This window comes from Sesamum indicum, linkage group LG10 (genome assembly GCF_000512975.1).
Source record: "Sesamum indicum cultivar Zhongzhi No. 13 linkage group LG10, S_indicum_v1.0, whole genome shotgun sequence".
NCBI lineage: Eukaryota > Viridiplantae > Streptophyta > Magnoliopsida > Lamiales > Pedaliaceae > Sesamum > Sesamum indicum.
Genome location: NC_026154.1, coordinates 8,836,265 through 8,855,020, shown reverse-complemented (window position 1 = coordinate 8,855,020; position 18,756 = coordinate 8,836,265). Strand labels below are relative to the sequence as shown.

At 35.6% G+C, this 18,756-nt stretch overlaps 2 protein-coding genes across 2 annotated transcripts; one reads left to right on the top strand and one right to left on the bottom strand.

Annotated features, from left to right (window-relative positions):
• Positions 683-9,886, top strand: LOC105172221 (probable serine/threonine-protein phosphatase 2A regulatory subunit B'' subunit TON2). Its single transcript, XM_011093594.2, has 12 exons — positions 683-1,038; positions 1,127-1,218; positions 1,300-1,362; positions 1,700-1,798; positions 2,630-2,788; positions 3,594-3,665; positions 3,790-3,922; positions 4,009-4,073; positions 4,366-4,441; positions 7,176-7,277; positions 8,903-9,095; positions 9,429-9,886. Exons 1-12 carry the CDS (start codon positions 906-908, stop codon positions 9,667-9,669), a joined length of 1,428 nt encoding a protein of 475 aa, XP_011091896.1. The 5' UTR covers positions 683-905; the 3' UTR covers positions 9,670-9,886.
• On the bottom strand, positions 15,662-16,513 carry LOC105172255. The gene has a single exon (XM_011093629.1). It carries the CDS (start codon positions 16,511-16,513, stop codon positions 15,662-15,664), a length of 852 nt encoding a protein of 283 aa, XP_011091931.1.

Here is an 18,756-nt window from a genome sequence, read left to right as displayed (position 1 = left end):
AGATATAACGGAAATTTTTAAAATAATTAACTCCATTAAGTAAAACAAAAGACAAAAGGAGAGTGTGCAAAATTTCAAAAAGGATAGGATCTTTTTTGTCTATATTTTTAGCATAGGTTGTTTTAACTGAATTTTTCATAACACTAGGGAGTTTCATGCAATTTTCCATTATAAAAAAGAATAAATTATATTTTGCCATCCTAACTATGTCCATTTATGCACATTGACATCTAAACTTTTTTTTTGTGTAACTTGCCATCTCAACTTTGCAAAATATGCACTTGACCATTATATGATCTTTTTTTGTTGATTTTCTACCGGTAAAACATCACATGTTGTGCATATGTAAAAAATATCACATCACATAACCCTTAAATATCACATTTGCACCACATGTAATGTTTTTTTAACAAAAAACTTGATGAAAAATAATTATAAATGAAAAAATATAAAATTTGGTAAAGTTGAGATGATAAGTTGAAATAAAAAAAAATTAAATACAAAAATGTAAAAAAAATCATAATTCAAAAACCAAAATGTAACTAATCCTATAAAAAATAATAATGAATGTAAAAGTTAAATATAATTATTTAATGCTAAAATAAATTTAACGTATGCAATAAATTGAAAACACTTAATAGAGTACGCCTCAATTCTATACACATTTGAATCATGTATAATATCCAAATCAATAGACCAACCACACTCTTAGAAGCTGCATTCTTAGTGCAGGAGTACAGATCCCCCTCACAAGTCACCTCCTTGTTCCCAGTTCTCAGATTCCGCCAGACATTGTTGGATATTGTTATTTCTTGGATTAGCTTAGTACCCGTGGAATCTGTAACTAGACAAAGAAGAAGAAAGATACAGGTCGAGTTGAAGAAGGGTTTTGGAATTAATTGGAAATGTACAGCGGGTCTAGTGACGGCGAGGCATCGGCACAGAGGAAAATCCCGTCGGCCTCTTCCATGCTTTGGGTTCGTAATCTCCGCCGCTATATCGGATCTGGTGCTGGCCTCGGATCCGAGGCCCTAATGGGTATGTATGTACTGACAAGTGCTCAAACACTTAGTATCTTGATCCAATCCCCGTATTGAGAATTTGGAATTATAAATGCTTAATTCAGAACTGGAGACCAAAAGAATTTTGCTCGATATTTTTAAGGAGAAGCAACAAAAGAGCGCAGAAGCTGGCACCATTCCAAGCTTCTACAAGAAGGTATATTTTGATATTGGGTGCTTTCGTACCCTTATTAGTTCTTCTCTTGAACACTTGTACTACTTTTTCTTTCTAATTCAGAAACCTGAAGAAGGTTCCATCAGTCATAGGGTCCAGAGGCTGGCAAAATATCGGTTTCTCAAGGTATTTGGTTGTGATTTTTTGTTTAACTACTCCTAGATCTGGTTTTATTCCGCTAAACCTATTTCTTTATCTTTATATCGTTGACATTGAGCATCCGAATTCAGATTGCAGTAGTTTTTGGGTTTGGAGCTCTTATTTTTCTGCCTTTGTCTTTCCTTCCTTTTGTAAATTTTGGTTGAAATAAATTCACCGTACCTTTGGGGGTTGGCATGCAGTTGGGAGATTCTGTATTTCTTCCCGTTCACAATTCAGACGATAAGTTCATCTTATGTTCTATAATGGCTTTCTTGGATTGATTTTAGAGGCATGATTAGTACTAATAGTTTTCTCTAATCAGAAACAATCTGATCTTTTGCTGAATGCTGATGACCTTGATGCTATGTGGGTTTGCCTGAGGGAAAATTGTGTTATCGATGATGCGACTGGAGCTGAAAAGGTAGGTCATTGTTCATTTGACATTTCCAGTGACTTATAGAGGAATGCAACTATTAGCATTCTCACTTGATTTCTTCCACCCACCTTATTTTGGGGAAACTTCCCATAGTCTTTGTTGGTTTATCCTTCCATCCAGAAGTGTTCACAGCTTGCATCATGAAACATATGGATGTAGTCTTAAAGTATTTATTCTGGTGTAGAGTCCCCCCCAAAAATGGGGGACATCATACTGCAGAATTTTTACTGGGGAAACCTCCAGTTTCCTGAATTATATATATAATATATGAATCATTATCTTCTACTTCCTGACTGAGAGATGAACGTAGTATAAAAAACGTCATAATTTTACAATGTTAAAGACGTTTTTATTACCTAATACTGATGCATGCATTCCGGATTCTCATTCTGTATGAGTTTTATGAAAAGACAAAACATCAAATACTGAAGAACTTTAATGCCACAATCTCCAGTTATCTTGTGGTATCTATCCAACATGCATCGTTGCATGGTCTGTAAATCTTAGATGCACTTCAATGAAACTACTCCAGTTTGCAGTATGTCAAATTGTTTGTCACCGAATAGTTTAGCCGCATTCATATCCTCAATCTGAATGGCTTGTGTTAAATGAACTTTTCGATTTGGCAATTAATTAGTCTATAACTGGGTTGTACAATAGTGTTTTCCCCTCTTTGTTACATATCTTTGAATTTATCAGTAATTCCATTGTATTTGAATATATTAGTTTTTAAGGTCACTACATTGTAGAATCTAAGGCTTGCATAATTGGTCAAGTGAAGTTTTACTGAGTTTCATTTACTCTGTTATTATTTAGATGAATTATGAAGACTTCTGCCACATTGCATCCGTATGTACAGAACAGATCGGCCTTAAATGTCGGCGCTTTTTCAGCCCGTCAAATTTCATGAAGTTTGAGAAGGATGAATCAGGAAGAATTTCCATCTTACCTTTCTATCTCTATGTGATGCGTACGGTAAAGGCTGCTGCTCCTTTAACACCTACAGCTTTCAACACAATCCGTTCCCTCTTAAATTTTGATTTTCTAGGGTGGAATTGCAGTTTGTTTGTTTTGGTATGGAACCCTCGTTTGAGCTTCCTCTCTGTGCCTCTTATGAGGTATATTTGAATTAAAAATAAGGGCGTAGAGTTAACCATAAAAGTAAACTTTCCACAAGATAGTTAATTTAAATACAGCGGTATCATAAGAAACTCAAAAAAATTTTAAAATTGATACCCCTTGATTGCCTCATCGTTTTTGCGAGATAGTTAACTGTGATCCTTATCTTATTCAACAAACTATAGCAATTTATCTATCAGGTTTTGTTCCTCATATAAAGTTGATTAAATGTGGTTGGATTGATGCATTGGTTAAGGTATCCAGTCATTTAAGAATATGTGGAAGTAAGATGATCCAAGCATCTAGCTGTTCTGATAAAATAATGAATTAGTTAACAAGCATGGTTTATGATGGGATATCCGGGTCTGCAAGTAGAATTTCAGCAAATTCCTCTGGAGATGATTGACGGACTCAAGATCATATCCTACTAAAAACAGCTCACCTTACTAATATTGTCAGTCTTATCTTTACTATCCACAAGTGCTATCACCATTCACGTTATAGGTAGTACATGTTACTATGAAATACTTTCAGTAGAAAGTCTGTTTCATGGTGGATTGATCAGTAGATGCATTATGTAAATAAGAGAGGGTGGGATGTTCTAAAGTTGTATTGAATGCAAAAATTTACTGTAATCGAGTATTGCTTCATTATGCTTCAGGTTTCACTTACTCAAGCCAGAATCGATATGAGTGAGCTTGATGAGGATTCTGATGGCTTCCTCCAACCTCATGTATGTTACTGTAGTTCCGAGTCTTTGATAATGCAAATGGTTGTGGGGATATTGGGGGGTTAGCTTCTTGACTATGACTTTAAATGTGCTAATTTCTTTTTTCTTTTACTCTTCTTGGAAATAGGAAATGGAATCCTATATAAGAGGTCTCATTCCCAATTTGGCACAACTAAGAGACATGCCTGCAGCTTTTGTTCAGATGTATTGTCGCATAGCCGCACACAAATTCTTTTTCTTTTGTGATCCACATAAACGAGGTTGTCATTCAGTTCAATAATTATGTTGCATGGAGGTGTTGCCTTTTTGTTTACAATTGAGCCTAAAAACTAATTGTTAATAACAGGAAAGGCATGCATAAAGAAAGTCCTGCTTAGTAATTGTCTTCAGGAGTTGATGGAACTACACCAGGTATTTCTTATTGAATACGTCATAGATGAAATGTATTAGTTTAATCATTACCACTTTCATCAATGTATTCAAGTTTGATGGGAGCATGTTTTAATTCCGATTTGAGGCCTAAGTTCCTCAATACAAAGTTGTACCTATATCACTAGCCAATTTGTTGTGGAATTCATTTTCATGTATCAGGTAGCAGTCTTTCTACTCTTTGCCCTCATGCTGCGTCCTGCAGCTGAACTTCTTTGGTCAATGTGTTGCTTATTTTTACATTCCATTTTGTGTGTTCTTTCATGTACGCTAGGAAAGTGAGGAAGAAGCTACAGATACTGAACAAGCTGAAAACTGGTTTTCGCTGACATCTGCTCAACGCATATGTGGTCAGTTCGTCAAATTTAGTTAGGCTTTTGCCTTAATATTTCTGTGTGTGTTTCTGTGTCTGCTGTATTGCATAAGTCTAAATGCTGCAGATATTAGAGAGCATTTAAGTTGTTACTTATTCCTTGTTCTTTAACCATCTAGAGGAGTTCATTTTCACCACTAAAATTTCAACTCATTTTTTTAAGAGTCATCTTAAAGTTCTGAAACTATCAATGTTGTCCTTCCAATCACATTCCGGCATGTATTCTCAATATTATAGGCTTTTATAGTATTTTAACAAAGTCATTTTTATAGAAAAGCTGATATGCATCCATAATTTCCCTTTAGTGGCGTCATCCCTGAGGTTCTATATCATATGTTAGTCCCAAAATTATGTCTTTTTTCCTTTTCGACATCCCAATATAAGCATCAATTCCTAAATTAGAAATATTTTTCCTTAACTAACCTCTCAGTAAAGTATGTGGCACCAGTATTTCTCGATCATTACTCTTAAGGGCAGTAATGCAAATAAACAAACCTTTCGCTTTATCAACTCATCTAAACCCAATCTGAATCAAACGGGAGTTTGACTTCGGGGATGGAAAGAATATGCTAATTCCACCATTTTCTTTTGATTTGATTTTGATTCAATGTTTGCCATGTTGGTCTTGGCTTTTTCTTCTTATTGTCCCTTATATTATTATTTTGTATTTGTATGAAAATAATCTGTTATCCAATTTATATGAGTTTAAGTTTTGATTTTTGTCCCCTGTTTATTAATTTCAGTATATTACCATTTATATGCTTCTTAGTTATTTTCTAATTGTGTTTTAATGCCTACTTCTCGAACGATTTGTAATATATCGTTAATAACTACTCAATATCAGTTGAGCTCCTTAGTAGTATAGTTATTACTCCTTTTCCTTTTCTGATCAGAATGGTTAACTTGCAAAGTGCTTCATCTTACCTGTGCAAAAGACATGCAATTTCTTAATGACAATATAAATATTACAGATGTCGGTAATGTCAACTAGTAAATTATTGTAAGTGACAAGATGCTCTTTATTTAAATTCATGTTAAATTTTAAATTTTACTATTTAGATTTGGATAGCATGATTAGATTCAAATTTAATATGTAATGTATCAGTTGGAATAATATTTAATGATATTATGTACGATTCTGCATGTGCAGGGTACTTAGCCTCATAGTTTACATTTAATGTGATTTGCTGCATAGTTTATAGTTAATATACTATTTATTAAGTCCAGTTCCCCTAGAGTAACCACCATGTTTGGTGAAACTGCATATATCAAATTTTAGCATATATAATTACTTGATTTGGTTTATGTAATGCATTTAAAGTGCTGTGTAGAGGATAATATAGATCTCGAAAGAAAACTTAATCTAATAATAAATTTTTAATAATTTTTAGTTCTTTGTATTGTCTATTATTATATTTTAATAAATATCCTGTTAAATGGCTAATCTGATTTTCATTTTATAAGTTTTATAATTATTATAACAGAAACTTAAAAAATTGAATGACGATATTAACAAAATATTTATATTTATAGTTGTATAAAATTAATACTTAAAATAAACTTGGATAGTAATAAAATATTGTATTTTCTCTTCATGCTTTATTTTAATTAGGCCTAATCAATAATATAAAACAATCTAAATGTTAAAAATAAAGAGAAATATAAAATTATACCTTCATGGTTCGTTATCAAGGTAAGAGTAACATTTATTGGGAACTAGAGAATGAAGTACAATCGATGCGTGTGTATCATTTAAGTTTTTTGTTATATTTACTTAATTGAATGAAAAAAGATTAAGAGGAAATGAATAACAGCTAATAAAATGAACAAATTTTAAATGGATATGAATAAAATATAATTGATAAAACTAATTAATAAAAAAGGATAGGTATTTGTAAAAGGAATAAGAATTGTTGAAGGTTTCCTAGGCAATTCTATTTTCTCAACCATACTAGTTACTCTAGGGAACTCCCTCTTAATAAATTTTTTGAGAATATGAAAACCTTATTGAAAAATGCGTGACACAAGCCTTAAACTACAATCAAGAAGCATTAATTTATAAAAATTCAATAATATGTTTACTCTATTGTAATATATTTTTATGTTGTAAAGTATATGTTGGACATACTTTTTAAATTTTTGTTTGCTTTACTTCTCAATATCTAAAAATCAATCACTGTATGTTTTTAATTCATCAGTCTTAATCGTTGTGTATTGTGTATGTATATAATTCCCTTGACCCAAATTTAGATATGAATTGACATATGCTCATACCAAAAAAGATCATTTTATCAGTAAATCATAAGGGCTAACTTGCAACTGGATTATAGACAAAATTGGATATTTGGGGAATGCATTATCATTTAACACTAGGGCACTTCTGTAGTTCTACCTATAACTTGCTTCTTTTGTAAAAATTGTATGGGAATGGTGGAATTTGGTCAGCTCTACAATATCAATAAAATTTAAAAGTATAGATCAGCTTCTGAAAATGAAGTTAAAATTTAGGGATGATGAAGATTTTTTTCCTACTGATACTTCAAAACTCAAATTGAATCTTGCAATGTTTGAGATATCTAGTATTTTTAGTTTTATTTTGCCTGTGTTTGTGGAGGTGGGGAAATGATTCATGGCTATCTATTATTTGTTTTCCTGATTTGTATCAGTTTTTTGCTGCGTTAGCTTGTAACTGGTAGAACTGGTATATGCAGATATGTTCCTTGCTCTTGATAAGGATATGAATGGAACTCTGAGCAAACTGGAGCTTCGAGATTATGCAGATGGGACATTGACAGATATTTTTATTGAAAGAGGTATAACTGACCCTGTACCCCTCTCCCAGGATCGAGATTTGCTAAACAATTCACTCAGAATTTTAGCGTTGCTTGGAATTGCAACTGAGTTTGCCCTATATTCCATTTTGTGGATGCTCTTCTGTTTTTTGTATCGTTTGCAACATCAGTTATATTTTTGCTATTCTATAAGTGACCGTTTCATGTTCATTGAAGAATTTCTGTTGCACATCTTATCCAGGAACTGCTTATATCGCCGAAGTTCCTTTTAAAAATAAATTATTTTGGCATAGAAATGAAGTTTTGTGAACTAGAAAATGGGGGAACTCCCCAGGTATAAGAGGTTTATGGGCCTCTACTATCATTCTTGGGATTAATGACTATATAGTCCGCTGGTCACAGCTCAGGGATGGATCACATCTACCATAAAAAGTAGAAAATAAGAAGAAAAATGGTTTCTAATTCTCTCTGATGTATTCTCCAACCTACGTGAAGCACTCTTATTTCTCTCTAAACGAGGCCTGTTTCAAGCGTTGAGCCATAAATCTTAGTTTCTTCCAAATGGAAATGATACTTTCTCTGTTCCAAATATATTTGCTTCTTTTCTGTGTCATTCCAAGATAAGACTCTTAATCTCCGGAAAATATTATTTCTCATGAAAAATTACTCCTTTCCATTAAATAATAGTCATTGATTATCAACAACTACTTATAAGAGTAACGAAAATACACAATACTTTTGCTTTTAAACTTTTATCTCAGATCATAGTAGGGCCATCTTTCGGAATGCAGGGAGTATGTGAGAACTTCGAACAACTAAATGATCCTTCCAAAATATCTTGTTAAATGGAGTGGCAAGTAGAGCTTCCTAAATATTTTATTAATTTAGAAGCCATTGACTTTAAGATCGGTTTGGTAATGGTACTAAGTTAAAATTTCACTTCATGTATTATTACTTAGAACTGCTCCCAGATATTGTCTCATCCTATGCTTTGTAAATGTTTCTATTTTTGTTTTGCCTTCCTCTTTCCTCTATGTGTATGTGTCATGAGATTTGTCTTTCAAGTACTGCTCCAAAAATCACTGCTGCTTATTAGTTTGTTTGCTGTCTGCTTATAAGTATCAGGTTATTATAGTTAACTCATGTGAATTATTCATGACCAATGAAGATAGCTACACAGCCCCATAATCAATTTTGGGGTTTACTATACTGCTAGTCATTAATTCAAACTAATGCATGCCCTTGTTGAATAGAATTGTTGGTAAGATTTGTCCTAGTGCATGTATTTATTCCCACAGTTGGTATGTGTTCTTTGGATATATAGAGATGAGAGGGAAGGGGGATTCGACCTTGAAACCTGTCCTCCAGATCATGTCGGTCTCTCATCCATTGGGTACATCCCAAAATTTTTGTACCCCCTCTACCGGAGTTTAAGTATCCAATTTGACTCGACTCGGAATTTTAGACGAGAGTTGAAAATGAATGTGTTGTGGATGGTTATATTAATGTCCTCAAAAACAGTGGTTAAGAGTTCATGGTCTCTCGAGATTAACTGAATGTGAGGGTATTATTAATCTTAAAGATAATTCTTAAATTTAAAATTCTTAAAGAGATTAACTGCTACTTTTTCTTATGATTATATCCAGTGTTTGATGAGCATGTCCGACGGGGCAAAAGTGGAGGTGGTAATGCTCGGGAAATGGATTTTGAGAGTTTTCTTGACTTTGTTCTAGCTCTAGAGAACAAAGACACTCCAGAAGGATTAACATATTTGTTTCGTTGTCTTGATCTTCATGGAAGGGGGTTCCTCACAACTGCAGATATCCATACATTGTTCAGGTTTGGGTTAAAAATGCTTCCTTTGCCTGCTGTATGTAATAATGTGTTTGAAATTTTGTTTTTTACTTTTTATCATGTTAAGCAAAACTAAAGTATGGAAGTAAAGAAGGGTGACATCAAGAGTTTTTGATGTTTCCTGATGCAATCTTCCAACAAAAAGCTTCTGCAATTCCTGCTTGTGGTTCTTGAGCAAGATCCACATGTCTCAAGTTGCCAGATACATGCACATTGAGCTTGGGCCTTATCCAAGAATTTATTTTGTCAAATTTGAAATCCTGTAGAATTCTCCATTCAGATGACACTGACACTGGATAATTTCCCAATAATGAACAGGGACGTCCACCAGAAATGGATTGAGGGGGGGAACTATGAGCTGTGTATTGAGGACGTAAGGGATGAAATCTGGGATATGGTGAAACCAGCCGACCCGTTGACAATAACACTGGCTGATCTGCTTGCATGCAAACAGGGTGGGACTGTTGCAAGTATGCTTATAGATGTACGGGGTTTCTGGGCACATGACAACAGAGAAAACCTTCTCCAGGAAGAGGAAGAGCCAGAAGAGGAACAGTAGGTTTAAACTTGTTAGGAACGACATTTTGTAACTGCACATAAATTGGAAACAAACCATCTTAATTAGATCGACTTTTATCAAAGTGTGTTGTGATTGTGGATTTTGTTACTATCGTAAACAAGTGCGGCATAATATGTATAGTATCTGTACCTTAATACATGAAGGGCCCGTTTACTTGGGTTTAGTAGCAATGATATCTCACGCTATCCTTCTTTAATGTTATTTTTCTTTTTTTTTTTTCTTTTATCAAGTTTTTCAAAAAATTTCCCTTTTGTTTGAATTTGATTTCCAACTATAATTATTTTCACAAACACAATGTTCAGTGTCTAATTCTTTTTAATAATTTAATATAGTAAAAATAATAAGTCATGATTAACTAATTAACTATAATTTTGCAATAATTATAAATAAAAAATTATTTTGAATTTACTTTTGTAATTTTAATAAGTATTTATTATAAATTCAAATTATAAAATAACAAATAATAAATACATAAATTTCAAAAATAAAAATTTCTTTTGATGCTAAAAATTTATAATATTTCGTACAAGTTTGATATATATTTCATATTACTATACTATGTATATATGTTAATAATTCTGCTATTTAATATATAATTTATATTATTATATATTAATAAATATGATTTTTGATGAAGATGAATATGGTGGTGATGGGGAAAAAGATATAGATATATTATGTATATATAAAAAGTTTAAGAATTTTTAAATATTTTATATTTTGTGATGTGAACATACGACGTAGATGTTTTTGTTGATTACACATTTTAGTTCTTATAACAACTACAAAATAAACACGACACAAAATTATCACACTTGGCTCACATCTTAACTCGTTCGCTCGATCAACTTGGTTGGCAGTGAAAGAGGTAATTGCTATGGCTTTTGGGTTCACTTCTTTTAGTTTAAATCAGTTGTTGTGATGGAAGAGATTATTTAGGAGGGTCCCTCGCTCTTTCAAGGTCAACCTATCGTCCTCTAAAAATGAAAGCCGAAAATGGCTCTTAGGAAGCGCTCACCTAAGAAAGTGCAGATTTGGATTCAACTACGACACTTGCCAGTAGAATTTTGGTCAATTGATGGTAAGTGTGGTGACCAGTGGGGTTGGGAGGCCGCTCTAGGGTTAATTATTTTTTTATCATTAAAAATAAATAAATTATATAGATATAATTTAAATAAATTATATAATATAAATATAACGGTCGCAGATGCTCGAATAATTTTTTTTTTCTAAAAGTTGATCAAATCGTCGATTCCATCCACGACATGAATACAATTCACAAATTGTGAATTGTGATAATTTTTTTTCGTTTAATTTTATTTTTTTATAAATTAATTATATTCAATTAATTTTTATTAATTTTAAAAATATAATGAATCATACAAATGTAATAGTGTATATTTTTCTATATAATTTTAAAAAAATACAATGAGCTCTTCTGAAGTTTGCGACAGCGTTGAAACCCTTCGATTGAAGCCCGATGCCAGATTCAGAATTTAAAAAAAAATACAAGTAATTCCTATGATATTATAAATTAATAAATTATTATCTTATAAAAAAAAATTAGCAATTCACTTTCATTTATTTTTAATATACAATAATTCATAAAGTAGGTTTTTTATAAGATAATAATTTATACATATATAATATCACATCAATTACTTGCATTTTTTTTTCTAATTTTAAATTTGGCCTCGGGCTTCAATCGAAGGGTTCCAATACTGTGTCAAACTTATCAGTATAGTTCATTGTATTTTTTTAAAATTGTATAGAAAAATATATACTACTATATTTGTATGGTTCATTGTATTTTTAAAATTAATTGAATATAATTAATTTATGAAAAATAAAATAAAACCAAAAAAATTAATACAATTCACAAATTGTGAATGAAACCCAGGACATGAATTATTCATGTCGTGGATTTCATCCACGACTTGATTAATTTTTTTTTAAAAAAAATATTTTTTTTATTCGAATCGTGGATCTAATTCGCGATTTGTTATATTTATATTATATAATTTATTTTGAATTATATTTATATAATTTATTTATTTTTTAATAATAAAAAAAATAATTAACCTTATTACTATCTATGTGCCAAAGTCCCAAAATAAGAAATGTGGGAATGTTGACTTTGACGGCCACCTTGATAAAGGTGAGGGGGTTGACCAAAAGTGTGATAGGGCTGAGAAGATGAACAGGGTTGACCAAGAGATGACTAGACAATTACTAATGAGACCAAAATGGCGCAAAGGGATGCCAAGAGAATTAAGGTCAGTCTTAGTTCGAATTTGGGAAAAAGCATGAATTGCAGAAAGAAAATACATGCTGAAAATCAAGAATGAAGGCCTGTGTTCATTCATGTGAAAACTAGAAGCAAGTTACAGAGTTGTTGAAGCTATATGTACAGAGAAGAAGAAGAGATTAACTGCTTCTAACTAACAAGTCCACGTGTGTGCCAAGTGGATGCTGATTAATAAGAGAGAAGTCCCTATCTGCTTATAAAACGTAAAATAAAGAAGCACGACTTTATAAATAAAGCAGAAGGCAGCTTTGTCTCCAGAGGTGAGGTGCTGTGAGATGCTGCTGCTGTTGAAAACAGAAGACGAAGGCTGAAGCTGCAGAAGTTGATATTGCTACAGCCCCCCTCAAGGTGGAGCCGAGGACGAGAGGCCCAGCTTGGACAGGAGGCGAGTGAAAATGGCCGTGGGCAGGGATTTGGTGAAGACATTAGCAACTTGGTCAGAACCGGGGATGTGCGATGGGGAAATAAACCCAAGTTTGTACTGATCACGGACTAAGTGGCAGTCGATGTCGAGGTGTTTAGTGCGCTCATGGAAAACGAGATTTGCGGTGATATGCAAGGCGGCTTTATTGTCACACCAAAAAGGAATAGGCGAGTTAACAGGAATACTCGAGTCACGCATCACAAAAGAAAACCAAAGTAACTCGCAAACAGTTGAAGCCATTGCCCTATATTCCGCCTCAGCTGAAGAGCGAGAAACGGTGGCCTGCTTTTCTGTTTTCCAGGAGATCAAAGAGGAGCCCAAGAAGACACAATAACCAGTGACACACCGGCGAGAATCAAGGTATGACGCCCAAGAAGCATCTGAGAAAGCACTAAGCTGAACAGAACTGGAGGAGGAGAAGAATAAGCCAGTGGATGAAGTACCTTTTAAGTAGCGAAGGACATGGAGAGCTGCGTCCCAATGAGAAGTGCGTGGAGCTTGGAGAAATTGGCTCAATTGTTGCACGATAAATGATATATTGGGGCGTGTAAAGCCCAAGTATAAAAGACGGCCGACGAGGTGCCGGTAGCGACCAGGATCAGGTAATAAAGCACCATCATCGAGCACCAACTTTAGGCCAAAAGGGAGAGGTGTAGGAGCAGGGGTTGCATTGAGTATGGAGCAGTCTGTCAAGATGTCCAAGAGATATTTATGCTGAGAGACATGAAGGCCATGAGATGAACGTGCAATTTCAAGGCCGAGGAAGTATTTCGCAGGCCCGAGATCCTTTATAGTGAATAAGCGATGTAAATGATCCTTGATAGATTGAAGAGCATGCTCAGATGAACCAGTCAAGATGATATCATCAACATATACTAACAGAACAGTAAACTCAGAAGCAGACCGCTTGATAAAAAGGCAATGCTCATGAGACGACTGGCGAAATCCAAAAGCAAGGAGCTGTGTAGTTAACTCCAGATTCCACTGGCGTGACGCTTGTTTAAGACCGTATAGGGAATTTTGTAGCTTGCAGACTTGACCAGGAATAACATCAAGAAGACCAGCAGGGGGCTCCATATAAACGTCTTCTTCTAAATGGCTATGGAGGAAAGCATTGTTGACGTCGAGCTGCAACAATGGCCATGACTTGGAAGTAGCCAAGGAAAGGAGCAAACAAACTGTCACGGATTTTGCTACAGGGAAAAAGGAATCAAGGTAATCTATGCCTTCGATTTGGTTGTACCCCTTAGCCACCAAGCGAGCTTTGTACCGATCAACGGTGCCGTCAGGTTTGAGCTTTACTTTGTATACCCAGCGTGAGCCAATGGTCCGTTTCCCAGGTGGAAGGGAGGTAAGAACCCAAGTCTGGTTATCTGCAAGAGCTCGTAATTCCTGGTTCATTGCATCCACCCAATGTTGGTCTTTACAAGCTTGAATGTAGCTTTGAGGTTCCTGCAAAGTGGACAAATGGGCAATATACTGTATGTGTGTAGCATTAAAGGAAGTAGGCACACAAGAAGAATCAGTTAACAAGCAATTACATTCATAATTGGATAACCAAGACGGCTTAGAAGTGACCCTTTGAGAACATCATAAGACTGGAATAGGGGAATGTGTTTCAGTAGCAGAGGATGGGGTGGAACCTCAGGTTGGACACTAGAATCTTGAAAATCAGATATAGGTAAAGGCAATGAGATATTTTCAGTGGTAGAGGGCAAGGATTGGAAAGGAAAAATAGATTCGTGAAAGATAACGTCTCTAGAAGCAAAAAGAGTGTTTGAATCAAGATCGTATACCTTATATGCTTTCTTTGACTGACAATATCCCAAGAATATACGCTTTGAAACACGCTTATCAAACTTAAGTTTGTGAGGCATGGTTTTTGTGGCATAGCATAGGCACCCGAAGACTTTGAGGGAAGTGAGAGCAGGAGGTTTCTTATATAAAAGCTCGAAGGGTAATTTCCAGTCAAGTATAGAGGATGGTAACCTATTGATGAGATAAGTTGCAGCAAGTATTGACTCCCCCCAAAAACGTTTAGGCAAGTGAGATTGAAAAAGTAAGGACCGGGCTACTTCTAAAACATGCCTATGTTTGCGCTCTACCACGCCGTTTTGTTGTGGTGTGTAAGAGCATGTAGTTTGGTGAAGAATTCCTAATGAGGTAAACAAGGATTGGCATTTGGCATTGGTGAACTCAGTGCCATTATCTGAGCGTACAGTTTTGATATCAAGCTGGAATTGAGTTCGGATCATTATGAAGTAGTGTTCTAGGATTTGAGGAACCTAGGATTTGTATTTCAATAGAAAAGTCCATGTAGCACGGCTAAAATCATCTATCACTGTTAGAAAATAGTTACAACCCGATAATGAGCTAATGTGGTACGGTCCCCACAAGTCAACGTGAATGAGATCAAATAAATTTGTGGATTGTGAGATGCTAGAAGGGAATGAGAGTCTATGTTGTTTGGCAAGAGGGCAAATGTCATAGTGTGAATTATGTGTACCAATTTCTTTCTTTATTTCTGTAATGTGTTGAAGTACAATAGGGGATGGATGCCCCAGTCGTTTGTGCCACAAAGAGTCATCACAAGTATGTGATGCAAAGCAAGAAGAGTCATTGTTTACATAAGAGGAAATGACAGCAGGTTCAAAGGAAAGATTGTTCAACAGATACAGATTTCCTACTCTTTTTCCCACAGCCATAATCCCTCTAGTCTTCAGGTCCTGAAACACGCAATGAGACGCATGTAAAGAAACTTTAGTAGATAAGGAAGTACATAGCTTAGATACAGATAGGATATTGAATTTGAATGAAGGGACAATTAAGACATCTGTGAGTATGAAGTTCTTATGCAAACAAACATGTCCAGCATGTGTAACAGTTTGGGTTGAACCATCAGGTAAATGTATCAATGCAGGACGAGATAAGGATGTGCTATTATCAAGTGAACAACTACTAACACACATATGGTTAGTTGCCCCTGTGTCCATAATCCAAGAAGACACAATGCTAGATCCAGAACTTGTAAAAACCTCATTCATACCTGCAAAATCGTCGGTATGTGCCATATTACTTTGTACAGTAGGCTGCATGGTGCTTTTCATAATGTGAATCAACTCATGTAACTATTCTTCCTTCGAATAAGAGGTTGTCAAGTTCTCTGTTCGAGCAGCTGCCGCTACATTATATCCATTTGTCCTCTCTGGTTCCTTTTTTCTTTTGTCTACAAGTTCTTTCTACCAATCCGGTGTTCCGTGGAGTTTAAAGCATGAGTCTCTGTTGTGTCCATTTCTCTGACAATGTGTACAATATTGGATTCGTCTATCTGCCACGTTCCGCCTTCTATCAGATTTTCCATCACCCCTGACATGGAGTATTGTGTGTTCAGTGGTATCCGCTATTTTCATTTGAATTTGTTTCTGCTTCTCTACACTTTGAACCATGGAATACGCTCGATTAATCGAAAGAACTGGATCCATAACTAGAAGTTGATGTCGCACATTAACGAATGCATCGTTAAGGCCCATGAAAAATTGCATTAGTTGTGTAAAGGCTGCAGAGTCTGGAACAGCCTTCCAGGTGCCGCATTTGCAGCCATTGCAGGTGTACTGTGGCGTTGGTTTTAGTTCTGCCATCTCATCCCATAATCTTTTCATGTTTGTGAAGTACGTCGAAAGCGAGGAGTTCCCTTGTAGCATAGAACTGATTTCTCTCTGAAGTTGATACATTTGCGGTCCGTTGCATTCACTATAGCATTGTTCAAGATCTTGCCATAGATTTCTCGAAGATTTTGTGTACATAAATGCTTCTACTATGTCCTTGGATATCGAATTTAAAATCCAGGTGGTAACCATATTATCCACCCTAATCCATTGTTCAAAATGAGGATCATTTGCATTAGGTTTTACAGATGTTCCGTCGATGAAACCGAGTTTCATCTTTGCACGCAATGCACGTTTGACTCCGAAGCTCCAATTGAGGTAATTGTTTCCATTGAGAGGCGCACTCACTAGCACCATTCCTGGGTGATCAGACCCATGGAGTTGTAGCCGTTCAGGTAGTGTCGATGTAGTAGACATCTCTGCCATTTTCGCCTAAATTTGCAGAGAAAAGTATTACGTATCTGTATTGAACTTAGATATCCAGTGACCTTCAACAAAAGGCTCTGATACCATGTGAAAAAGCATGAATTGCAGAAAGAAAATACATGCTGAAAATCAAGAATGAAGGCCTGTGTTCATTCATCTGAAAACTAGAAGCAAGTTATAGAGTTGTTGAAGCTATATGTATAGAGAAGAAGAAGAGATTAATTGCTTCTAACTAACAAGTCCACGTGTGTGCCAAGTGGATGCTGATTAACAAGAAAGAAGTCCCTGTCTGCTTATAAAACGTAAAATAAAGAAGCACGACTTTATAAATAAAGCAGAAGGCAGCTTTATCTCCAGAGGTGAGGTGCTGTGAGATGCTGCTGCTATTGAAAACAGAAGACGAGGGCTGAAGTTGCAGAAGTTGATATTGCTACAGAATTACTTGGTTCATGTATTATGCTGGGCCTGGAAATAGGATATGGGTGTGATGGGATGAATTGGAGGAGGAACTGGAGATAAAGGGTGTCCTTGGGCAGTTTATACATTGCACAGTATCAAACAGAAGGTTGCACACCAACTGTTTGATAACAGTATTGTATGGGGCTAATAATCTGTTCTCTCGAAGGGAGTTGTGGAGTGGCTTATTTTAACACTATGGTGGATCTTAGCGAGATTTGTGGAGCAACATCAGATCAGACCCAGGCAATGAATGAGTTCAATCAGTGTTTTCTGGAATCAGGATTAGTTACATTGCGAGAGGAGGGGCGTGGTTTTCATGGCATAACTGTAGTGATAAAGATGTAGTTTATGGAAGAGACTAGATAGAATGGTAATGAAGCCTGGATGGACATGTGGCCTGAGAGTTCATATAATTATAGCACTCCACAAACATCAGACAACTCTCCATTGATTCTTCGATGGCCGGGGACTAGGTTCTAGGGGGAACTCTTTTTTGATTCAATAATCTTCTAGCCAAGGATCCTGCTTTCTTACAGATTGTCGAGGGGTGTGGTAGCATTCTCGGCACAACATAGTATTCCTTGGAACATAAGCTTAAGTTACTTAAGCCTATATTCAGAAAGCAGACAAAGCTTAAAGGAGATCTCACTATGAATGTTAAATTTGCAGCAGAGTATCTAGCTCAGGCACAACAGCTGCTCCAAATCTATAGGCGTGATGGGCTTTTAGTTCAGCTTGTAAAGTGTTGTAGGATGGTATATATATGTGAAAGTTGTCAATCAGGAAGATTCTATGATCAAGCATAGGGCCAAAATGAGGTGGCTGAAAGAGGAAGATGTTTGTTCTAAATTATTTTTCTAGAAGGTTAAAGCTCGACGAACAGTGCATAAAGCATTCCAAATCAACACGGAAAAATGGGGAGACTGTGTCAAATCAGAATCAAGTGACACAGGAATTTGTGCGCTTCTATCAGAGATTGCTAGGAGGAATAAGGAGAGAGAGGTTAGTGAGCCTAGAGTTGTGCCTTTGGTTAGATACACCGTCAACTTACATGATGTGGATTCTTTGGTTGCCCTTGTTTGTGAGGAGGAGATCAAAGCTTCAGTTTTCAATGTTGCTATTGACAAAGCGCCTGGTTCGGGTGGTTTTCAGCTAGCTTCTTTAAAGCAACATGGCTGCTTCTAGGTGATGAGCTAGTTCAGGCTGTGAAGGAGTTTTTTTGCAAAAGGTAGATTGCTTAAACAAGTTAACACTACATTCTTTGTGCTTATTCCAAAGGTGCAGATGCCTACTACAGTGGCAGAGTATAGGCCAATCGCGTGCTGTAATATGATTTACAAAGTGATTGCCAAAACCCTTGTCCATAGAATGAAGGCAACCCTTGATGGCCTTATTAGCTCATCTTAAAATGTGTTTGTCTCGGGCAGAAGAATTAGTGATAACATTCCACTCAAGTAGGAACTATTAGCAATCTATAACCAAAAGCATTTTCCCACGAGGTGTGCAATTAAGGTGGACCTCAAGAAAGCTTATGATTTAATTGAAGGGGATATCCAAAGAGCTACCCTGCAGTTATTTCAATTTCTAGAGGTGTTCATCCAGTGGGTAATGGAATGTGTTACCACATTCATATATTCTATATCACTTAATGGTGGCATTCATGGTTTTTTCCTAGAAGCACTGGGGTTAAGGCAAGGAGACCGTATATCCCCTATCTATTTGTACTGGTTATGGAGGTCCTACATGTGTTTGTTCAATCTAAGGTTGCACAGGAAACGACATTC